This window comes from Typopeltis vanoorti, chromosome 21 (genome assembly GCF_054136105.1).
Source record: "Typopeltis vanoorti isolate ZY-2024b chromosome 21, IOZ_Tvanoo_1.0, whole genome shotgun sequence".
Classification (NCBI taxonomy): domain Eukaryota; kingdom Metazoa; phylum Arthropoda; class Arachnida; order Uropygi; family Thelyphonidae; genus Typopeltis; species Typopeltis vanoorti.
Window position 1 is genome coordinate 12,462,216 of NC_143569.1, and position 26,697 is coordinate 12,488,912.

The 26,697-nt window shown below is 36.5% G+C and overlaps 1 protein-coding gene across 4 annotated transcripts in view; it reads left to right on the forward strand.

Moving 5' to 3' along the window:
- LOC150094624 (ATP-dependent RNA helicase DDX54) overlaps positions 1 to 26,697 on the forward strand; it is a 350,258-nt gene that overhangs the window by 301,404 nt on the left and 22,157 nt on the right. For all 4 annotated transcript variants that reach the window (XM_090411066.1, XM_090411065.1, XM_090411067.1 and 1 more), the window contains exons 18-19: positions 33 to 140; positions 12,390 to 12,502. In XM_090411066.1, coding sequence (XP_090267192.1) covers positions 33 to 140; positions 12,390 to 12,502 — 221 coding nt within the window. The remainder of the gene's footprint in view (positions 1 to 32; positions 141 to 12,389; positions 12,503 to 26,697) is intronic.

Below are 26,697 nucleotides of genomic sequence, written 5' to 3' on the forward strand. Positions count from 1 at the left end.
TATATGATCTATTTTTTATATTTTCTTTTTAGGGATCGGAAGAAAAAGAAATTTGCAAAGGCATTTGTAAATGATCAAAAAAAAAAAAAGATTAAAACTGAAAGCGGAAATTGGATACCTCTTTCTTATAAGTCTGACCTGTATCCTTTTGATCACAATTTATATCTGTTGTTTTATCACACAGAGTTTCAACAAGCAGTTTTATGCAATACTGAATCTGCAGTATCATTGCAATTTAATTTTATTTACAAGTTTCATTGTCCATGTGTGACCTGCTTTATCAGGTAAAACATTACAAAAATGTACTTTAAAGATATTGAAATATACAGAGCATTAACTGCATTATTCAGCAGGTTTTAAAAATGATATGCACACACACACATTACATACATACACACATGGGGGGGGCTGAAAAGTTCTACCTCAATTCCTTTATGGTGATTATCACAAGTCATCAGCATACACACCCTCGTGTGAGTGCGTAACATGACTATAATTGTTTTATAAGAGAGCATATCTCATTCTTACTGCACTATATGGATAAATTAATCATTTGTGATGTTTCTTTGAAATGTGTTATACAGGGTGTAAAAGTATTTTAGTTTCCTACCAAATAATGTTTCTTCCTGGTTGTATAAAAAGCAAAACAACATTTATATGCTTTTTTTTTCTGTACCTTTCTTATATGTATGCACATGCACATCGATGCACATTTCTCCTGACTTGCTACATCTGGTGTCTGTAACAAAATGTACAAGCACTATATATCTTTTAAGTATATCTTTTGTAATCCTAGAATGCATACATTGTTCAGAGAAGGAAGGCAACCTTTATGTTGTTGTTTAAAGACCTGAGCTATTCTACTGGTCACATTTTTTTTTTTTTTAATGTGACCTGAAACTGAGTGGTGATTTATCTTTCATAACTTTACTATCATTCACGAGGACCTGCCCACAGAGCAGTTTCCATCCTTAATGGCAACCATACTCCCTTCCAACAAATCCAAATTACAAATTACAAACAACAATGTAGAACCAATTGCTATCCAACTCTTGGTCAAAAATATAGTAGTATGCTGCATCAACCTTCCTACTGCCACCGATATTTTTCAAGATGACCTTGATGATGTCATATTGCAGTTACTATTCCCATTACTTTTAATGGGAGATTTAAATTGACACAACGCTCTGTGGGACAGTGCAAACCTAAACAAACATCAGAGGAAGAGTTGAGTGTATGTTTGAAAGCAATCTCTTCTTAAACACAAGAAGCAACAACTTCCATATACCTACCATGCAAGTTGCTTCTTGTGTTCACTGCCATCAACTTAACTATCTGCTCACCCTCCCTTTTCCTACTGTTTAAGTGAGAAAAGGAATTATCTGCTTTCTGTCTGGACACATTATACATTAAAAGATATACATTCTGTATATCATTGCCATTCTCCTGCTGATGTGACAGTACACTGTGCCTCTCTTGCTCATTTGACAAACCTTGCACTGCACAAATCATCATGATTTCCAGCATATCAACTTTCACAACATTAAATTCTGATCTCCAAATTTTTATTTTTATATCTCACCTTGTTAATTTTATTTCTAGTTAAACCCGGTAACTCAATCCTGCTTTATTTCTTGCAAAAAAGAATGCTTTTCTTCCTGTCTTTGTATCATTTTGTATCAGTTTTGGACAACTGGAAAAGGCATATGACAAGGTGCCAAGAGATAGCAGTATATATTTTTCTTTACTTTAGTTGTAATCGGCAGCTACTATAGGAGGTATGGATAGATGGTTTGATATCAAATCAGGTGTAAGAACGTATTTGGTGGAAGACACTATTATTCATCATTGATCTGGATCACATTATGAAGTAAAGTGGCATTAATCCTGCTATCAAATTCAAAAAGCTCAGTTTTATATAGATGATGTTATGCATCTAAATCTATCACGTCTTTATCAGTATTAGAAGTGAGCTTGGCATTGCATTCAAGAATGTGGCTGTAACGTATTCTTGAATATTAATCTACACCACCTTAGATTAGCAAATCTTACACATTCTGATATAAGGCGATATAATCACTTAACATAGCAGGAGGATCAAGCTTAGCAGGGAAAAGGCCTGGGGGGGGTGAAAATACAGGTGGGTTGATGCAGCTAATAATGCTTTAAAAAATGTACAATATCTGACAAATAACAGAATAATATGAAGGAAAATTATGCAGTATTCTTATGGTATATGAATTACACCTTGAGGATTACAGCTGGAATTTAATAATTACAAAATATCAGAAGTATGAAATTTCACATGTTACATTTATAAAATGTTCTAAGCACACAATATACTTACTCTTAGGATGGCTTCCAGCTATCCTAAAATAGTGGAGCTTTTTCTAAAGCTTAATGAGAGAGAAATTAAAGTTTAATTTCTCTCTTATTCCATACAAATTTATTCAGTTATTCACTTGATTTCCTACCACACCAGCTTTGCTAATTTTGCTGTCTATTTCCAAGTTTAATTTTCTATCTTCACTAAAAATTGCACCTAAATAGCTGAAATACTTGTTCTATCGGTTCTCCATTCAGGATGAAGTTGATGTTTTCAATGTGTCAGCCTATTTTCTCTATCTTTTAATCCTGATTTTCATACTAATTTATTAATTACAGTTATTCAGTTTGGTTAGAGAATCCTGCAGACTTGTCATGGATTTATTTAGGATTATAACATCATCTGCATAACATAAAGCGCTAAGATAAACATCTCCAATCATCATATCAGGTTTAATACTGCTTTTTTTCATAATGTGATCCATATAGATAATGATTGGGTGTACATTATCTCCACATCAGTAAAGATAATGTACATCCTTGTCTCATACCTCAATAAACATCAAACCATCTTCCTCTACCTTCTTCAAATCTACCTCTTATTTACACCATATAACTAGAGCATTTTGAACAGCTTTCCTCTTGGCACTTTGTCATATACCTTTCCAGATCTATAAAACTTAAATACAGATTCTTGTTATGTTCCTATGATTTCATAATTATTTGTCTTAAAGTGAAAATCTGATCCGGACAGCTATTTGGCCAATACCAATATTATCAATTCCTTTTACAGTACATTTTCCTCCATTTCTGAGCTTCTTCAACAACCTCCAGAATATCTTGCCACCTTCTTGATATTTATTTTCTATGTTCTACCAGTCTTCCCATGACTTTTGCTCAGCCAGTTTTACAGTGTTTAGCTTTCTTACATTTGTCTCTGTCAGAACTTTTGATATGCTGTCTTCTTTTGATATTCAGCTTGTTCTTCACCAATCTTCCCTTCCACAATCCTCAACCTTTTCTCAAATAATCTTACCAGGATCACTCAGTAGAGAAATGCCTCTGTAATTAATCTCACATTCAGTTTTATTTCCCTTTTATAAATGGGTACTATGAGAGCTCTACTCCAATCATCTGGAATTCCTCCCTTTGTCCAGATCTCCTGAATTATGCAGTGTAACCGCTGTAAGACTTTTATACCTTCATACTTGAGCATTTCTAGTCACATATCATCTACTCCTGCTGCCTTTCGACATTTCAGGCTTTTGATGGCTTTTATTATTATTATTGTCGTCATTATCTAAGACCTCCAGGGAGTCCAAAGACTCATCGAGGGAGAGCACCTACTCTAACTCTCCATCTCTACCACTTCACAAATCGCAACTACTTTCTACACCAACGCCATCTACCGCCGACCACCATTAGTATTTTCACAGACGATCACAAAGATCCATGCCCACAGTGGGATTCAAATCCTCAGCCTTTTGGCTGGAGAGCAGATATGCTAACCACACCGGCTTCAAATATGGATATGTATTCCTGACTGCATGTCTGATCAGTGTTTTTTTTACAACTGTGCTGTCATCACTGCTGTTTCATTTAGCAATTTTTCGAAGTAATTACTCCATACTTCAAGGATATCTATTTCTCCTATTTCCATGTCACCTTTACCATCTCTAATTCCTTTTACAGTACATTTTCCTCCATTTCTGAGCTTCTTCAACAACCTCCAGAATATCTTGCCACCTTCTTGATATTTATTTTCTATGTTCTACCAGTCTTCCCATGACTTTTGCTCAGCCAGTTTTACAGTGTTTAGCTTTCTTACATTTGTCTCTGTCAGAACTTTTGATATGCTGTCTTCTTTTCCTTCACTGCCTAACTCCCTGTGTCCACATGGAGTTCTGATTTTTCTATCCTTACAGACAACCTCACCACATGCCTCTCTGGTTGAAGCAACCAGTGTTTTCTTCAGAGCTTGCCACTGAATCTCCAAGGTTTGATTCCTGTTCTCAAACTCTTTCATTTTTTCTTTAATAATATTTGTGTATTTTAGTCTATAGTTATCTGAGAGCTGCTCAACTTTTATTCACTTTAAAACTTTCTTACATGTTCTACTTTTCAACATGAAATTGAATTTTATCCTTCTCAAGACTAAATGGTGATCACTTCCAATTTCAAATTTTCTGTACACTCTGGTGTCTTGCACTGGGGAGAAAACATCACTATCAACAATAACATAGTCAATGAGACTTTTCTTATAAATTTCCTTTTCTGTCCATGTGAATTTGAGCACATTTTTATGTTTGGTAATTGTGTTAGTAATAACTAGTCCATATCCCCAGCAGAAATCCCACAGGTATTTGCCATTATTATTAGCTTTGCTCTTTTCTCCAAATTTTACCAAAATATTTCTATATTTTGAAAATTTAACATTAAGCCATTAAACATAAATGCTAAAGTTGGGGATTGTAGCAGAAGAATACCCTTCCATTTCAGTAAATGCTACTTTCCCCATGAATTAGGAAACTCACCTCTTCTAAGGATAGAAGAGATAATCAGAAATGTCATACACTTCCAAATAATAGTGAAGACCTGAGCAACAATTTTTCAGTATCCATTAGAAAAATTGGATAGACATCATCATCAAATTCCTGCCATGTACCCTCAAGGGGTGTACAGGATATGATATTGCTAGGTGAAAGATTTACATCATTACTAACTTCCTATCTACAATTTTCCTCCAAATCAGTCTGTTACTTGTCAAGATTCCAACATTATCAGATCTTATATTTCTATCGTCTAAGGCACTTTGTACAGTATCAATCTACCTATATAAACACGTGGATAGGCTTATGTGTTCATCACACATGTTGAATTGGATTTAAACGGTATTGATGCAAACACAGATTGATAAGAAAATAACTATTTATTAACTTAAAAGCTAATATTTCGTTGGTATTACATCCAGCATCTTCAGAGCACACAAAGTTTGTTACAAATGCAAGACAACCACAATTCAGTGTAACAGTGGGGCTAGTATAAGTAATTGCAGCGTGCAACATAAGACTAAGTCCTAATATGGCACCATCTAAGTTAAAAAAAAAAAAAAAAAAAAAAACAGTAGTCCAAAGTTTGAAAAAAATAAAATAAATATTAATTTGGTCCTAGGATGACTGTCTCCCAAATCTTTGGTAGATTTATACAGCCATACTAGTTAAAGTTTGGGGTATGTATTTTGGATACCCCAGCACACAGGATCAATTGGAAAAAAGCAAAGGGAGACAGTCATTCTAAGACTAATGAATATTAATTTTTATTTTATTTTTTTTCAAACTTTGGACTACTTTTTTTTTTTTTTTAAACTTAGATGGCACCATATTAGGATTTTAATCTTGTGTTGCACGCTGCAATTACTTATACTAGCCCCACTGTTACACAGAATTATGGTTATCTCGCATTTGTAACAAACTTTGTTTGTGTGCACTGAAGATGCTGGATATAATACCAGTGAAATATTAACTTTTAAGTTAATGAATAGTTATTTTCTTATCAATCTACGTTCACATCAATACCGTTTAAATCCAATCTGCCTATATCTTGGTCTTCCTCATGGTCCTTTTCTGCCAACCTGGCATAGAACACTTGTTTTGCTAATCTTTCCTCACCCATTCTATTTAAGTGACCATACCACCTGAGATTAGCTCTGCTAATGCATTCCTGGATGCTGACAATGGTCAAGTTCTTTCCTAATATCCTCGTTTTTAATATGATATTGCCATTGATGCCATCTGTTCACGCCTCTAATTTTTCTCAGGACTCTCATATCTGCAGTCTCTAGTCTTTGGTCAAGTGTTTTACTTTTGACCCAGCTCTCAGATCCATAAGTTAAAACTGGTTTGAACACTATCTTGTATACAGCTAATTTAGTGTTCCAACTAATTTCTCTCTTATGAATATGAATTTATTCATTTGACTTCCTACCATACCAGCTTTGTTGATTCTGTTGTCTATTTTGATATATAATATACCATCTTCGCTAAAAATCGTGCCTAAGTAGCTGAAATGTTTTACTTGTTCCACCGGTTCTCTGTTCACAATGTAGTTGACATTTTCAATGATTCTGCCTGTTTTCATTGTCTTTGTCTTTTTTATTGCTGACCTTCATACCATATCTATTACAACAGCTATTCAATTTAGTCAGAGAATCTTGCAGACTTGTAGCGGATTTATTTAGAAGTATAACATCATCCGCATAAAGCAAAGAGCTGACATTAACATCTCCAATTTTGATATCATGTTTAATACCACTTTCCTTCATAATTTGATCCATATAGATAATGAATAACAGAGGAGATAATGTACATCCTGGTCTCACACCAGATTTAACATTAAACCATCTTCCTGTAGTTCCTTCAATTCTAACTGCTGACTTACAACTCAAATAAAGACTAAGTATTGCTTGATATAATGCCCCATTGATACCGTATAACTGTAGCGTATTAAATAGCTTCTCTCTTGGCACCTTGTCATATGCATTTTCCAGATCGACAAAACTTAAATACAGATCTTTGTTATATTCCCATGCTTTCTCAAATATTTGTCGTAAAGTGAATATCTGATCCTGACAGCCTCTATTTGGCCTGAATCCAGCTTGTTCTTCACCAAGTTTTTCTTCTGCAATTCTTCTCAACTGTTTCTCAAGTATACTTGCATAGATCTTGCCAGGAACACTCAGTAGGGAAATACCTCTGTAATTCTCACATTCAGTTTTATTTCCCTTCTTATATATGGGTACTATTAGAACTCTACTCCAATCATCGGGAATTACTAAAATACTCTGGATTAGAGATAGATGTTGAAAGTTTTTCCACTTGGTAATACAATAAATTAAACATGTCAAGAAGTTATATTCTTGGTTTCATCCTTCATCCAAGGTAAGTAAACAATGCATAGCATTATACGTGTCTGTAAGGATGTGTGCATTGCATTATGGATACGAAGTCAATTGATGTGAAGTCATTAGCCTCTATATACAGGTAGCTCGGTCGTGAAGTGACTTGACATGTAAACTTTGTTTGTTTACATTTGGATAAAGGATGAAACCGAGAATATTACTTGGCATCTTTTATTTATAGTATAACCAAGTGGAAAAACTTTCAACATTCCATTGATTTGCTCCATAGATATCAAATTACAACTGAGATCCTGTACAGCCTTACCTTAATTTTATAGTTAAACAATTTTCTTATATATATATATATCCTCCAGTGATGAATCAAAGCCTCTCCAAGAATTGTCAGTCTCTGTTCTTTCCAATGTCACTCTTGCAAACAGATAATTCAATCTAGCATGAATTTGGTTATTTCCATTGCATTACCTGTGTCCCACATCATTCCACTTGTTTTGTGATTTTATTATGTTAGAGATTTTGATTTTGTTTTCTTTCCAATCAAGTTTTGTTATATGGATCATACATCTTTTCTTGCCAAATTGAGTTGTTCTTAGTCTTTGGATTTCAGTTACAGTTAATGTTTTATAACCATGCATAAATATAGGGATGTAATGTTTTTTTTTTTTATTTGTAAATTATTGTTTATTATATGACGTTACTTCTTTACTTTATGTATTTCCCCTCTTACTTTGTTATTTTCGTGGTTGCTTGAGCTTGTACAAAATGCCTATATGCTCTAATCTTTAGCTCACGTATAATATTATTGTTTGACCTTAGTCCTCTTGTAATTTACTTAACTTACCCCCCCCTTCATGCTGTAAAGTATGCTCTCACACGTGCTAGTACCATAGACTTAGGAAAAGCCTCTGGCTGGGACCAAATCCTTTAATTCAAATGTATTAATCCTTAAAAATTTATTTTTGTTAATGACTGCACCATTAAGGATCATGTAAAAGAATTTTCTGTCTTTCCTTTACACACACAAGAAAATAATTTAGCTAAGCACTTATAATAACCCTTAAATCAATATTATCTCAAGCAACTCCGAATTACTCAGTTGTGGCTGTTACTTTACTTAAGTCACACAGGTTTGATTAGTTTTTGTGAGACAGCACATTGGCTAACAAAGATCAAGCAAGTTATTAACAAAACCAAACATGTTTATTCTAACTAAGACAATTGATATACACAGGAAATAGGACATATTACGTGCCTGATTCTCCACACATTCATTAAAACAGTCCACTTAAAGCATTAGACAAAGAAATTATTTACACTCAACTTATTAGACACATGGATGGATTTTAGCACATGTAACCTTAATCTCATTACTATTAATATAAGGCAAAATTATACTGTACACGTTCTAAGCATTATGTAACACAAGCACTATTCAAGTCTACAGTATTCCCTTAAGCACATCCAAACCTACGTTCAGCTTTCTGACCTCTTCAACACATTATGCCATTAGTTAAACAGAATCAACATCTATCGTCTGTACACACAATCTAGGCTATTAACATAATCAGTCTACTTACAAGCTCACACTATCATGTACAGTCCTGGATCCAAAAGGGTTAAGAGTGAATTTCGCTGGTTCCTTTCTTAAACATGCACTATGGCTGTGATTGGGCACTATCCGATAGTAGTGGTCTGGCAATTTCCTCCCTGGTAGCAGTACTGCATTTCTCCGGCAATGTCAGGAATTGGTTCGGCTGCTACAAATCAGCACGCACATGGATCAGTACATCGAAGAATTTTACGAAAGAATATCTTGAAATACAGCCTCTTCTGCCAGTGAACTCCCCATGATCTCCAGAACTACTGCTCGCAGGACTGCGACTCTTTCCCTCCTCGAAAAGCTTGCCACAGAAACAAAAAGAGAGAGAGAACTTTTTGCCCCTCAATCTCTGCCTTTTATATCGTTTGCTCTCCCTTGGCCTTCCTTCCAAAACTTCCCGGTTTTACTGGAGGTGCCCTTATGTCACCCACGCTTACGGTAGGTTTTGGCGGCAAAACTCATATAATCCGTTGACCTTCAGTTTACTAGCCTAATGCTGTCTGATCTTATTAGTTGCAATTGCTTGTGGTGTCTACATTCGGTTATTCTAACATATTACAAAATTTATTACATTACAGTAAGTTACATACATTTCTAATTATATGTATTTTATGGCCCATGTAAAATTGATATAGCTGAAAAACATTTCTATTTTTCACCACAATAGATTCTACAGGGAGAATGCACTCAAGGCTTTCCTCTCTTTTTTGTTTATTTATTTATTTTTTTTTTTTAAGGCATAGTTATTGGCTTTTGAATATAAAAAATTATCACTGTATTATTCCAAAAGTTTCCCAGCCTACATTGCACTATCAGTTTGATTTCTTTCATGATATTTTGATGTATTGATATTCGTTATCCAATATTGATATAGTGATTCACTTGTTCAGTTTCATCATCATTAATTTTGTTGTTATGCATAGCTGTTGGATATAACTTATCTTCTTTAGGTTTGTCTTTAAGCCAGAGTCTAAGGTTTGTGAGTCAGTAATATATCTGGAATTAAGGTAAAGATATTTCATTTTGCAATGCATAAATTTAAACATCTCCTCTTTGTCTTGTTACCTTTTTTTTTTTTTCCACTTAAGAACTGTGGATATTCTCAGACATGCTGTGAATAGTTCTCAGGAGAGATGGTATCACATCATCATGTCTTATGCATCTCTGTATTTTCACAATTGGAAAGTGTTTCCATTAAAATGAAATGCTTTTCAGTTGTAAAATACTTTCCAATATGCATTTATCCATTACAATGTATTCTTACCGTGTGTTGGTGTATGCTGATTTGGGCTATATATATGTGACTTCTCGGCTTTCTGATTTCATAATCTTTCGAGTATCGTGAAAGTTGTTTCTGAAGCAGAGGATTTTTCATAATCAATAAAGGCATAATTGGAGTTTTATGGTCAAGGAAGTAGCCCCCAATTTGAATTGGGTACATTGTTTCATATATAGAGAAGTGTTAGCCACCAAAGGAATGCCACCAGAATTTTAAATTGTGCTATACGATGCTGTAAAGCTAGTTAATTTTATTCAGGCTTGATCGTTACATAACAGGGTATTTTCAGTACTCTGCGATGAAATGGGCAGTGAATATAAACAACTTTTGCTTCATTCTGAAATTCACTGGCTTTCCAGGGGCAAATTACTAACAAGGCTATTTTGTTTAAGGCATGAAGTTTTATTGTTTGTAAATGAACGTAATTCTGATTTTGTTAATGAAGCATGGGTATCAACACTATCCTATCTTTCAGACATTTTTTCGAAATTAAATGAACTAAATCTCTCCCTTCAGAGAAATTCTTCAACTGTTCTTGATGCCTACGACAAAATAAAGGCATTAAAGAAAAATTGGTGTTATGGATTAGTTATGTAAAAGACGGACAGTTTGCACTTTTTCCAACATTGGAATCATTTTTAGTGGAAAATTATTTATTTTTTGTTGATTCTGAGTTTCTGGAAAGGGTTTGTAACCACCTCAAATCTCTGAAGCAGAATTTTGAAACATTTTTCGAATAACATTTGTAAGAAACTTCTGTGGGTTCACAATCCATTTCAGGCTTACAGTCACGAGAATGACCTTTCATTATCAAAAAAAGAACAGTTAATTGAGCTTTCAAGTGTTAGTGGGCTTAAAATGCAATTCCGTGGGGTTGGTTTGGCTTGATTCTGGATCTCGCCTTCACTGAGAAGTGACCTTCCCGAATTATTTGATGAAGTATAGAAAATTATCATGCAGTTTTCTACAACCTATCTTTGTAAGAGGATTTTCATCACTCCTTCAAAGAAAAACAAAATACAGAATTCATCTTAGTGTATGTGCGTGCGCCGATCTTCGACTGAAGTTGACCAGTATTGAGCCAGATATCCAGCAACTCTGCAAGGGCCAAGAAGCTCAACCATCTCATTAAAAGTAAGCAGTAATGTAATTATATCATATTATTTATTTGTTTAATAAAAATTTAAACTTTGTTCTATGATGATACACTTTTAATTGTTTACGTCCAATTTAATTATGTTTTCTGATGTATTCAAAACATGCTTTTAGATTTATTATGTCATAAATGGCACAGTTTTTCGCAAATGTTGGTAATCCCCACATAGGTTTTTAAAAAATTTACATGACTTAGTGGGTTCGTAGAATTGTTTTAGTAATTTTACTGGTCCTTGGGCCTAGGAAGGTTGAGAAATGCTGGTACAGAACCTTATATTTCTGCACTCCAAAATGCAATCCCTTGTACCTATTAAAACTACAACCCCCCTCTCCTTTGTCCAAGTCAGAAGTCTATTCATATCTTTCTGAAGGGAAATAACACCAGCAGTGCTACTTATAATTCTCCCCAACTTGCATAATCAACAAACAACTGAATATCCGTACTCGGTCCACATGATATATCATTTACAAACAAGTTAAAGAGCAGAAGCCCAAGAATAGAACCCTGGGGCATGCCACTGGTTGCCATCTTTTTTTTTTTTTGAGACCTGCTCCATCATTCACAACTTGACCTTATGCGCTAGATACTGTTGTCCTTTTATTCTAAACAATAGAAACAAATCACTGAACAAGTGATTTTTTTTTATATACAAACTGTAAAAATAAACAGTTTGTGTATATCATTTCATTATCAATAACAAGTTCTTTAATTTATTGTACAAAGCATAATTATTTTTGTAATTTATTACATAATAAGAAATTGTAATAAAATATAAGACAAATTCCAAAATGCTTTAGATTACCCTTACTTTGTACTTCTTTCTCTGTTTTTCCTACATATTATTTTAGTTTCATTTTAAATATTTTATTCGAAATATTTATTGCATTTCTTTATTTTATAAAGACTTTAATCCAGTAATCTACCATTTACCTGACTGTAACTGAAGGCAATTTGCCATTCTGAAAATGAAGGGTCAGTTAATTGAAGTGCAATTACATGGTACTTTACCAGAAAATGGTTGATGTGTAAGGGTCGCTGTTTTGAATGTCAAATAAATGGTAGATTGCAGTATGCCAAAGAAAATATAGTTTTCTTCTTTCACTAAAAGCAACAGATATAAAAAATGGCAAGATAAAAATAAAATTCACAATCAACAGTTTGACGACCAGAATATTCACAGTGAAGATGAGAGTAATCAGTTTGGGAAAATTAGGCCTGGAATGAAAGGTAATTTATTCTTTTATGGTAATGTCAGTCTATATGATATTATAATAGTCATGTCTTAATTAACATGTACACAGTTGGCAGAATATTAGACTTTACCATGATACATATAAATCCACTAGTAACATGATCTAATGAAACTTGTTAGGCACTAACTATAAATAAATAGGAGATTACCTATGGGTATGTGCCAGTATGTATGTATATGATAATGGACAAAAAGTACAAATACAAACAATAATGACAGACGTATAAGAAGAGAACTAGAAGAATATGGAATTATAAAAATTATAATCTTTTATTTAATGTTTACATTTCAAAATGTTACAAAAGCTTGAATTAGTCATTTACCTGAAATTTTTATGGTGAATTAAAGAGGTGTAGGCTGTACCATTAAAATCAAAAATAACCTGAAATTTTCAGGAGTCATTCAATATGAATTTAACTTAGCTTCTCTCAATGTGAAAATCTCAAAAGTGAAAAGCAAAAGATACATTTAGATTTTTTTTTTAATTGAAATAACACCAAATATGAAATTACTGTATAATAGGTGTGTGTGTGTGGGGGGGTATAGTTTCTGTAATTTCTTTTATTTTCTAGTTTTAATGCAAAGCAAAAATCATTTTATCCAGTAGCTGCACCAGGTTTGTTCTCCATTGTACAACCTTACTGTGCCAATTAAGAAAGTCTTACGCTCAATTGTCCATCTGGTTGCAGTTATCTAATGCACTCAGAGCAAAACACTGATTTCCTTCCCATCTGTACTGATGTTCAGGATCTGAAACCTCTGGTTGTTCTGTTGTATTTCCTGACTTTATTGTATCCAATCAGATCCCACTCAGCTTACACTTGTGCACATAAAAGAAAACTCCTACCAGAAGTGTATAATTTATAGAGACTCGGTGAGATTTTATAGGCCATCTCGTCTCCTGTGTAATCCACATCCAGTGCTTTGTTAAGGTTTTACAGTCATTGTTAAAATTGAAGGTTCTTAATTTTGATATTCAGCTGTGCTGGATTCTCAGCATAATTGGAATTAAGGAAAATGAGACTGCAGATGCAGCTGCTAGATCAGCTCATACATTTTCCGGGTATTGTTGGTCATTCCCATATACAGACACTTAGATTAAAGCTTAAACCCAATGGCAGTCATTGTGAGAGGAAGCACTGACAAGTAAATTGGATGAATGTAGCCTGAAATTAAGCATTGGCAGTCAAGTTAGCTCAGAAATGGAAGAGAGGAAGTTGTTCTTGTAAGGTCTGAATCACAATCATCTTACACATTCTTATTTACTGAGGACTGATGACCTGCCTATGTGTGAATACTGTAACATGTGTCTCATCATTTGTCACATCTTGGTAGATTACCAGCACTTCACTCAAGAAAGAAATGAATTTTTTACCACACTGACTGAACCATATACACTCAAGCAGATCTTATCAGACTCAGATAAATTTGCACGAAGTTTTTAACTTTTCAAAAAGAATTAATTTATACAAACATGTTTGATTATCAATACTCTTTATATGTGCCATGTATCAGGCACATCTTGACGATTATTATTGTTCCGGGAAACTCCAAGGAGTCGACAGACTCATCGAGGGAGGCCGTAACATCATGTCTGGAACAACTATTCAACATTCACACAGTATCTATCATATCTTGCCTTGAACTCATTCACGGTCGTAGCACCCACAACAGACTCTGGAAGCTTATTCCACTCATTCACCACTCTCCAAGTAAAAAACCTAGCTCTAACACCCTTGTCAACCACACTCTTGCCCAGCTTCCATGCATGGACCCTAGTCCTCCCACCACCAGTCATCATCATCATCATCATCAAATTCCTGCCATGTACCCTCAAGGGGTGTACAGGATATGACAGTACTACATGAAAAAATTACATCATTACTAACTTCCTATCTACAATTTTCCTCCAAATCAGTCTGTTACTTGTCAAGACTCCAACATTATCAGATCTTATATTTCTATCGTCTAAGGCACATTGTACCGTATCAATCCACCTATATCTTGGTCTTCCTCTGGGTCGTTTTGCTGCCAACCTGGCAGAGAACACTTGTTTTGCTAATCTTTCCTCTCCCGTTCTATTTAAGTGACCATACCACCTGAGATTAGCTCTGCTAATGCATTCCTGGATGCTGACAATGTCAAGTTCTTTCCTAATATCCTCATTTTTAATATGATATTGCCATTGATGCCATCTGTTCATGCCTCTAATCTTTCTCAGGACTCTCATATCTGCAGTCTCTAGTCTTTGGTCAAATGTTTTACTTCTGACCCAGCTCTCAGATCCATAAGTTAAAACTGGTTTGAACACTGTCTTGTATACAGCTAATTTAGTGTTCCAACTAATTTCTCCCTTATTCCATATGAATTTATTCAATTGACTTCCCACCATACCAGCTTTGCTGATTCTGTTGTCTATTTCTATATTTAATTTACCATCTTCAGTAAAAATCGTGCCTAAGTAGCTGAAATGTTTTACTTGTTCCACAGGTTCTCCATTCACAACACAGTTGAAATTTTCAATGATTCTGCCTATTTTCATTGTCTTTGTCTTTTTATTGCTGACTTTCATACCATATCTATTACAACAGCTATTCAATTTAGTCAGAGAATCTTGCAGACTTGTAGCAGATTTATTTAGAAGTATAACATCATCCGATTAGCATCTCCAATTTTGATATCAGATTTAATACCACTTTCCTTCATAATGTGATCCATATAGATAATGAATAACAGAGGGGATAATGTACATCCTTGTCTCACACCAGATTTAACATTAAACCATCTTCCTGTAGTTCCTTCAATTCTAACTGCTGACTTACAACTCAAATAAAGGCTAAGTATTGCTTGATATAATGCCCCATTGACACCATATAACTGCAGCGTATTGAATAGCTTCTCTCTTGGCACCTTGTCATATGCCTTTTCCAAATCGACAAAACTTAAATACAGATCTTTGTTATATTCCCATGCTTTCTCGACTATTTGTCGTAAAGTGAAGATCTGATCCTGACAGCCTCTATTTGGCCTGAATCCACCTTGTTCTTCACCAAGCTTTTCTTCCACAATTCTTCTCAACTGTTTCTCAAGTATACTTGCATAGATCTTGCCAGGAACACTCAGTAGGGAAATACCTCTGTAATTCTCACATTCAGTTTTATTTCCCTTTTTATATATGGGTACTATGAGAGCTCTATTCCAATCATCAGGAATTCGTCCCTCTGTCCAGGCTTTCTGAACTATGCAGTGCAGCCACTGTAAGACTTTTATACCACCATACTTCAGCATTTCTGGTCGAATATCATCTACTCCTGCTGCCTTTCCACATTTCAAGCCTTTGATGGCTTTTTCTACTTCAAGTATGGATATGTATTCCTGACTGCATGCCTGGTCAGTGTTTTTTATCACTGTGCTGTCATCACTGCTTGTTTCATTTAGCAGTTTTTCAAAGTAATTACTCCATACTTCAAGGATATCTTTTTCTCCTGTTTTCATGTCACCTTTATCATCTCTAACTCCTTTTACAGCACTCTTTCCTCCATTCGTAAGCTTCTTCAACAACCTCCAGAATATTTTGCCACCTTCTTGATATTTATTTTCTATATTCTTGCCAAAGTCCTCCCATGACTTTTGTTTAGCTAGTTTTACACAATGTTTAGCTTTCTTACATTTGTCTCTATATTCTGTAAGAGTAAAAGATGACTTATTTGCCAGGAACTTTTGATATGCTTTCTTCTTTTCCTTCGCTGTCTCTTTAACTTCCTGTGTCCACCAGTGAGTTCTGATTTTTTTATCCTTGCACACAACCTCACCACTTGCCTCTCTGGCAGAATCAAGCAATGTTTTCTTCAGAGTTTGCCACTGAATCTCCAAGGCTTGATTCCTGTTCTCAAACTCTTTCATTTTCTTTTCAATAATCTTTGTGTATTTTAGTCTACAGTTCACATCTGAGAGCTGCTCAACTTTTATTCGCTTTAAAACTTTCTTACATGTTATTCTTTTCAATATGAAATTCAATTTTATCCTGCTCAAGACTAAATAGTGATCACTTCCAATTTCAAATCCTCTGTACACTCTGGTGTCCTGCACCAGGGAGAAAACATCACTATCAACAATAACATAGTCAATGAGACTTTTCTTATTCCTAGCCTCTTCTCTCCATGTGAATTTGTGCACATTTTTATGTTGGAACATGGTGTTAGTAATAACCAGTCCATGTCCTGAGCAGAAATCCAACAGATATTTGCCATTATTATTAGCTTTTCTCTTTTCTCCAAATTTTACCAAAATATTTTTGTATGTCTCACAATCATTTCGTACTCTGCTATTTAGATCCCCAACAAGGACCAACTTTTCCTTTTTCATTGTGTCAGTTGCTTTTTCTAAAGCATCAAGAAATTCCTCCACTTCTACCTTAGTAGAACCTTCTGTTGGACCATTGGCACAAATCAGTCTAATTGTCCAGTTCCCCATTCTCATATTTGCCCACATTACTCTACTTGAGACTGACTGCCATTCAAGAAGATTAGCCTCGTATTTTGTGTTGAATACTATGGCTACTCCTTCTTTTCCTTGATTGTCATTGCCTGAATATAACATTTTGTATTTATTGCTCAGAAAGATCTCACCAGTTTTGGTCTTTTTTGTTTCAGTCACCCCTATTATGTCGATCTGGTACTTATCTAATTCTTCAGCTAGCTCCATTTCTTTGATATTTAGGCTTCTTATGTTGATAGTACCGATCTTTAACTCTGGTGATGTTGAGTTGGGGTTTGTTTTCAGATTTGTTCCAGCAGCTAACTTTTCGCTGTTTGCACTGGTTCCCTGGCGGAAACAACGGGGGCCTTGTTTAACTGGGCGACGCCCCAGCCGGCATGAAATTTTGTCATGTTGTACCATCATTTTTTATTTTGGTTTAACCAATAAGAATACAATTTGGTCGGCTAAATCCCAAATTGCCAGCCCATCCTCGTTCGTTCAGTATCAAAGTAGATACCCAACAGGGTGCACCACGAGAAGGTGAGGATTGGACATTAGGTCAGAAGCCCTGGTCGGTTCTCCGCATTCCTTGAAAGGCTATGTGGAGGTCTCCTCTCAGTTATTAAGTTCTTAAGCACCCCACCACCAGTCATATTTTCAAAAATATCTTGTGGATCAATCTTATAAAAACCCTTCAGTAATTTGAATGTCTCAATCATATCACCCCCTCCTTCACCTATCGTCCAATTTCTGCAACCCACAAATCTTCAACCTATTCTCATAAGGTTCATTCTACAGAACTGCTATCATCTTGGTCACTCGTCTCTGGACCCTCTCCACTTCCTCCCCATCACGAAGAAACCCTGGTGCCCATAACTGGGCACAGAAGTCCAGATGGAGTCTTATCAAGGCTCGATACAGAGGAACAACAACTTGTTTGTCTCTGCATGCTAAAGTATTTTTTAGAAGCCAAGTGATTTGGTGAGCTGTTTTAGTCACTTATGCAATGTGCTCCCTAAACTTCAATTCCCTATCCACCAACACTCCCAAATCCCTGGCCTCATCAATCTCCTGGAGTACGGTTCCACCATTGCGATATACTGCTGCTATTCTTTTCACGCCAAAGTGCATAACCTTACACTTTGCCACATTAAACTGACATCCATTTTTCCTAGCCCAGTCCTCCAAACTATCCAAATCATCCTGTAAAATTTTGACATCCTGTGCACTCACAATTGCTCTACCCAACTTTGCATCATCAGCAAACAAGTGAACACTTCCTCTCAAATCCTTTCCAATATCATTGATGAACAAATTGAAAAGCAGTGGTCCAAGAACAGAGCCCTGCGGCACTCCACTAGCCACAAGATGTCTTTTTGACTCCACTCCTGAATAAACCACTCTCTGGTATCTCTTCTTCAACCACCCTCCTATCTATCTCACCAAACTTATATCCATCCCCATCTGCTCCAGTTTACTGATTAGGGTTCCATGTGGTATCCTATCAAAGGCCTTGGCAAGGTCCAGTAGTATCACTGTAAACCCACTACCCCTATCCAGTTCAGCCGTCACTGTGTTATAAAACGTGAGCAAGTTACTAAGGCATGATCTACCCTTCACAAAACCATGTTGTCCCCCATACAATATCCCATTTTCATCTATCCAATCCTGTATTCTTTTCTTGACTAATTTCTCTAAGACCTTGATGATTCCTGATATGCTAATCGGTCGGTCGGTAATTTACAACAGCAGTTTTGGAACCACCTTTATGCAGTTGAACTGTTTTCCCCTCCTTCCACCCACTCGGGACTACCCGAGACTCAAATTTAACAAAATGGTCAAGGGTACTGACAATTCTTTAGCTGCTTCTCGTACTACACGAGCTGGTATACCATCCAATCTCACAGATGTATTGACATTGAGGTTATGCAATAGACTACTCAGCTCCACTTCATTCACCAAAATTCCCGTATAATTTCTGCAATGTCACCACCTGGATGATATATTCTTGCAAAGTGCTCACTCAGTAACTCAACTATCTCAACTGATTCAGTTACCTCCCTACGATCGGCATTCTTTAAAATCATTCTGCCATGTACATTTTTCCTTTTACTTGCTACATATCTAAAAAAATGTTTAGGATTCTCTTTAGCCTGCGTGGCCAATGTTCTTTCGTAATCCTTTTTTGCTTTTCTTACCACACTCGTCACCCTTCTGGCCTGCTCTTTATACCGTTCATGTGCCTGCCTGTCACCCTTCTCCTTAAATTCCTTCCATAGTTGTTTCTTTTTTTGCAGCTCAAGCTTAATGGTGTTATTCATCCATTTAACCCCTACTTGATTTATTATTCGGACTCTAGGTATACAGTCAGCCATTGCTTCATGCAAACACTTCTTAACTACCTCCCATGCACTATCAACTTCTAGTCCTTGCAGTTGTACATGCCATGGCACTGAGCCAATCAAACTCCTAAGCTTGTCATACTTTCCAGCCCGATAATTCCACATGTACCCTGTCTTAATTGAAAATTCTACACCTTTAGCCACCTCCCAAGTCAAGACCCTATGATCACTCTCACCGATTGGTGGCAATGTGGTCATATTTGTTACAGCCAAATCCTCAGATGTAATTACTAGGTCAAGCACTCTCTGACCCTTAGTATTTTCCATTACATGCTGTCCCAGATAGTTATCTCTTAATAACCGCATAAAATCCAATTCCTTCCTCTCCTGTGTCCTCTCCTCACGCCAATCAATGTGACCATAGTTGAAATCTCCCATAATAATCGCCCTCCTTCCACTCATTTCTTCTATTTGCTTGTGCATACTGTCACCACCATCTTTTCCATCACCTCTATAGCAGCACCCAATTGTATATTTAGTTCTGCTAGCCACAATCTCACACCAAATGGCCTCAAATGTGCTCTTTTCTCTATCCTGCAATTCAACTTCTATTCTCCTTGGCTGTAGCTCATCAGCTATCATCAACAATACTCCTCCCCCCATTTTATTCTCTGTCATTCCTGAACACACTATACCCATCACATTCAATCCCACTAGCTATATCATCTACAGTCAGCCATGTTTCACTAATACCAATAACCTGTGGTCTGGAAGTGCCAACCATGGCCAAAAACTCTTCCTTCTTGTTCCTAGTACTCCTAGTATTAGTGTACATGAATTTAAAACCCCCATTAGCCCCAACCCTACCTTGATACCTTATATTAACTATCCCACTCTGGTTTGTTGCCTTATTTGCTCTAGCATATTATATTCATTCTTACATTCAACTGCCTCCCTAAGGACTGTATATCTACTCTCTCCCCCCTTAACAAATCTAGTTTCCCTGAATTTGCACATCCACTACATTCAGCAACACTTTCTCAAGTTACACACCGTAACCATTCAAATGCAAGCCATCCATCTTATATAGATCCTTTCACCCATCAAACTCACTCCACACGTCCACAAATTCCACACCACTCGTCATACATAACCCACGCATAAAGTCATTCGCAATTATGGCCCTCCTTTTAAACGTTTCACTGTCATACCGTGGCAAAAGACTAATCATTCTAACTCTCTCACTCTTTTCTTTTGCTACCTCAAACAATTCATTCAGGTCTTCTATCATTTCCATTTTATCTCCTTTCAAATCATTCGTACCTGCCACAACAATAATTTCTTTCACCCTTTCCTTTTGCTCTCCAATAGACTCAGTTACATCCTTTATGGTCGCACCAGGTTGGTACGATTTTGTCAAATCCTCTACTAACACACCTCGTACTAACGAGTCTCCATACAGCACTCTATCCTTCATTTTGTTCATGTTCACATTCATACGTCTATTTTTCCTGTCATACCTTTTATTATTGGTTGGTTCATTCAGTCTACTTTTGTTCATGCACTCTAGCTGCTGTTTTGTCCTTTCTATCGCACCATTCAACAACGCGATCTCACTCAATGCATCTATCTCATCTTTTTTATTCTCTGAGAAACCATTAATACTTTCATTCACACTTTCTACATTCACACTCTCATAATTCTCATGTACAACCTTGCCGTTTCTTGTCATAACGCTATTTTCTTCATTCTGAAGTTTGACAAAAATATCACACTCACGATCCGAAATACACTTCAATTCCTCATTCTCCCTACATTTTCTACACACATTCAATCCTTTATTATCGTCTATCCACACTCCGACCGCACTCTGCAAAGCGTACATTTCACAGCTAGTACACTGACTCATTTCTTTTATACTACCGTTCTTTGATAAAGATGGCGAACCATCATTACTGGCCACCATTTTCCTTCGTACAGGTACCATAATTATTTGCAACGTGTTTTATCAAATAATAAGTTATAACACACAAACAGACGCACTGAAAATACGCAAGGCAAACAAAACTACGCAATATTAAGTAATTTTATCAACGATAACTGAAAATAATACTTATCTTATCAGGAACTTGCACGAACAGTACACACTACGATATAACCTCGAACTCCGAGCCCAAGGCACGTAACCATTGTGGATCTCACACTCATGTTCAGAAATGTGCAACTATGGGTAAAATAGGCAAGGAACATTATTGGACACCAGAGGACGAGAGAGAGAGAGAGAGAGGGGGGGGGGGTTGAATGGAGTGGTACATATCAAACTGGGCAAAACAAACTAGCTTGTTTTGTCGAGCATGTGTTGTGGGGAGGGGCGGGGGTTAGTCCAGTTATATGGAGTGTATGATATTTGCTTCTCAGAAGATGGAAAAATAATTTCTAATGCACTTTTGTAGTTCACTATTTAAAAATAATGATTCATACTTCAGTAATATGTTTAAATAGCAGTTTCTGTGTGCAGTAAATCATATGCATAAGGTCCATTTCATTATTGTGTAACATATCATTCAGTATGCTTCATAATGCTCATTTTATGTTACTAATGATGACTCTTTTCAGATGTACTGGGATATGTTATCATATCCCAGTACATGTATGCATTAAATACACATTTAATGCATACACCAGTGATTCGCTTTTCTTTCAGTGATAAATTTATGAATCCAACTAACTTTTGAGTTAAATAACTTTAATTAAATGTAAAATTATACTATACTATGTAAGTTGTTAGAGTGTAATTTTAAAGTTTTAACATAAAATGATTAGCAAATACAATGTGAAGGCAAGTAGTGTTATCTTTACAGTTTGTGATTAATCAGTTGGACCATAGTTTAGAAACTTTGCTCTTTATGAGTAAATACTCAGTGCCATCATTTTGAATTTCCCAATGGAAAACAAAAAATCATTACAAGAGAACATCAACAAACTAGCCGAAGAATACAACATCGATCCTAAGAATATCGTCAGGTGCCAGGACGGAACTAATTTTCCTCACCTAGTAAAAGTGACTTGCGACAAGCACATCAAAAATAATAACAGCGATCAACAACAAGTTCAAAGACACCTGTCCCCAATCACGCATACATAGACAACCAGACTTATCATTTGTACAAAGGGAACAAAGACGGAGACGCCAGCTTTGAAGACAACTCGAAGAAAAACGTCAAAATGGTGACAACAGTTGGAGCATTGACTAACGACAGACAAGATAAACTGATGAAAAAACCAAGTGATGCCACTAGCAGCCACCATGGAGACCAGCATGCAGGCACCGCATAGGAAATGTGCGAGACCCATGCAGTCCAACATATGACTCACAAAACCCTACACATCCACTTCACCAACATCCATGGCCTGAACTCCAACCTGAATAGTGTTCACTACTACCTACAGTCTACCAAACCCCACCTACTTTTCCTGGCAGAAACTCAAATCTCAACCTTCCAAGCTACTCACTCTTTAACAACTTTCGTCCTAAGGGTGGTGTCTGTGCATACATCCACTCTGACATACCTTGCCAGAGAGTACCCCACTTTGACCATCTTTGGTTGAAAATATCCCTTCCCCACTCAGTCCAATTCATCTGCTGTCTCTATCACTCCCCCCCAACACAACCAACCACCCTGAGCTCTTTAATTTCCTCTCCCTAAAAATCGACTTTCTCCAATCCCACTTTCCCAACAGCAAAATCATCCACCTAGGAGATTTTATCGTCAACACTAGCTGGCTTTCCTCCTCCAGTTATACAGATCTTGCAAGCAGAGATGCTGAAACATTTGCCATCACTAACAACCTTACACAATTTTTCCAGATGCCAACCAGTATACCAGATAACCCAAACCATTCCCCAAACACCCTAGATCTCTTCCTCACCAGTGACTCCTCCAAATACACAGTGAAAGTAGTGAGCCCCCCTAGGCAATTCTGACCACAACCTAATGCTCATCTCCTCCCCCTTGCAACAACTCCGCAACTTCTATGCTGCATTCCCATGGTTGGACTATTGCTTCCGGCCTTCCAACCCAAACATATGAACCGAACTTATTACCAAAGTAATCTTCACTGGCATGAATACATACATTCCACACAGCACTCTGAACTGCCATTCCCTAACAAAACCCTGGTTCTCCAAAAGATGTGCCAAGGCTGTAGAGCAGACATACCACAACTGGCTGAAATCAAGAACCTCATCCTCTTTCAAAGCTTACACCAAAGCCCATAATAGATGCAAAAAAACAATCAATGCTTCCAAAACAGAGTTTGAAAGAGCAAAAAGTAGGAAACTAGCAGCCTGTCCAAATGGCAGTTGAGGCCTTTTGGTCTCTTGCCAAAGCAATTGACCATAACTTCTGTCCAGCACTATTCCCACCCCTATCATACCCAGATGGCTCTACTGCATCATCACCTACAGAAAAAGCCAATCTTCTGGCTTCATACTTTGCTTCAAATGCATGCATAACTGACGATGGTAAATATCCCTCCAACCATTCCAGACACCTAACGTACAATGCCCCCTATATCTTTTTTGCCAGGATGAGATCAGAAAATTACTGTCGAAATTAGACACAAAACGGTGTCCTGGCCCTGATGGCATTCCCCCAATTGTTCTGAAAGATGGTGCTCCAGAACTGACTCCTATCCTATGTCACCTATATATACTTTCTTACGCCACTGGAATCTATCCCAGAAACTGGAAATTGGCCTATATTCAGCCCTTTCCCAGGAAGAGTGACTTGTCACTCTTCTTGGGAAGAAGAGTGACAAGTCACTGCCATCCAATTACTGCCCTAACTCGCTTACCTCTCCTGTCAAAAGTAATGGAAAAAATCATCAATTCCCAACTCCTACACTATCTTGAAGACGCTCACCAAATAAATGACTGCCAGTATGGATTCCACCACTGCTGATCAACAGGAGATCTAATCACATACATGACCCATCTCTGGACAAATGCTATGGAGAGGTTTGGCGAATCACAAGTGGTTACACTAGATATCTCCAAAGCCTTTGACCAGGTCTTGCACAAAGGCCTACTAGGCAAACTACCATCATTCGGTCTGACCCAGGATTGCCAGCTTTCTGTCTGAACATTCACTGTGTGTGATGGTGGACTACTCCCTATCCTCTCACCACTCGATTAATGCTGGGGTTCCACAAGGTTCTGTTCTCTCACCAACCCTCTTCCTGCTATATATCAATGACCTACTGCAATTGACCTCCAACCCAATACACAGTTTTGCAGATGACAGCACACTTCACTCTTCGCTTGCATTTGATAAGCCTTACCCTTCACAACTCACTTCAACCTACAGAATATCGACCACCACCACCACCCTCAACTCCGATCTCCAAGCCATCCTGCAGTGAGGTTCGGATAACCTCATAAATTTCAACATTAATAAAACTCAGTTCTGTACTATTCCCATAAAAAAGAACCATTTTTCCCCAATATCCTTTTTGATGATACCCAAATTTCCAGACAGTCTGAGATCTCACTTCTTTGAATCATCCTCATATCAAACCTCTCCTGGCATAAACATATCACAACCATTGCATCCTCAGCCTCAAAAAAATTAGGATTTCTCTTTCGCTCAAGACCTTACTTCACCCCCGAACAGCTACTAACATTATACAAATCACAAATCCGCCCAGCTATTGGATACTGCTCCCACATATGGGGTGGGAGGCCTCTAAAAGTTCTCTCAAAATGCTCGACTCAATACAGAGGAGTACAATTAGACTTATCAATGATCCATTCTTTACCAACTCTCTCCCCCCACTTTCACACAGACGTCTCTGCAGTATGTATGAAAGTATGTAGAATTTGTATATTCTACAAATATTTCCATGGGAAATGCTCATCTGAAATAACATCAGTAATTCCTCCACTCAGTACACAGCTCATTGGAACACTTGCAGCTGCTCCTTCAGAACATCCCTTCACAGTACACCTAGAAACAAACAGAACAAGTTTCTTTTCCTCTTCCTTCATCCCTGCAACTGCTGCACTGTGAAACAGTCTCCCACCTGCTGTGTTTCCCAAGGAATACAATTTAAAGTCATTCAAATCAAATGTAAACAAATTCCTCCTTTCCCAACCCATTACCCACCATACATGGTACTAATGTACTATAGGTTGACCAACCAACCTCCTGTGTATGGGCCCAACATAAAGAAAAAAAAAAAAGAATTTACATACAGGACACCCCAGATTTTATAACCTAATTGGTTCCTAGAAATCATATTAAGCAAGCTATCATAAATCAAACCCTAATTTCCCTTTTGTATTCATTTTGCAAGTGCTGACAAAACTAATGTTTTCAACTATCTTAACCCTTTCTGCCCTAGTGATTCCAATTGGAATTTGATTTAACTTCTGTGAATGCAAAAGTTGAGAACAAAGAAATTTAGATTTTTTTTTTAATTACATTAATACCAAATATGAAATTACCATAAAATAAGGAAAGAAGATATAATATATATATATAATATGATAATAATATAATACAAAATGTACAAATAATAAAATCATCATTATCATCAAATTCCTGATATGTATCCTCGGGGGGTGTACAGGATAATTATGAGTACTATATGAAAAAGTTACGCCATTACTAACTTCTGATCAACAGTTTTCCTCAGAATTAATCTATTAAGATTCCATATGTTATCAAATCTTATGTTACCGTCTTTTAAGGCGTTTTTTACTCTATCAATTCATCTACAGCGTTGTCTTCCCCTGGGTCTTTTCTCTGCCAACCTGGTAAAGAACACTTGATTAGCTAATCTTTCCTCTCCCATTCTGTTTAAGTGACCATACCAGTTGAGATTAGCTCTACTAACACATTCCTGAATGCTAACTGTGGCAAGTTCTTTCCTAATATCCTCATTTTTAATGTGAAACTGCCATTGGTGCATCTTTTCACTCTACTAATCTTTCTCAGAACTATCATATCAGAGGTCTTTGATCAAGTGTTTTATTTCTAACCCAGCCCTCAGATCCATAAGTTAAAATTGGTTTGAACACTCTTTTGTATACAGCTAATTTAGTGTTTTGACTAATTTTGTTCTTATTCCATATTAATTTATTCACCTCACTTCGTACCATACCAGCTTTACTAATTCTGTCGTCAATTGCCATATTTAATTTACTATCATCATCATCAAATTCCTGCCATGTACCATCAAGGGGTGTACAGGATATGATAGTACTACATGAAAAATTTACATCATTACTTACTTCCTATCTACAATTTTCCTCCAAATCAGTCTGTTATATGTTAAGACTTAAA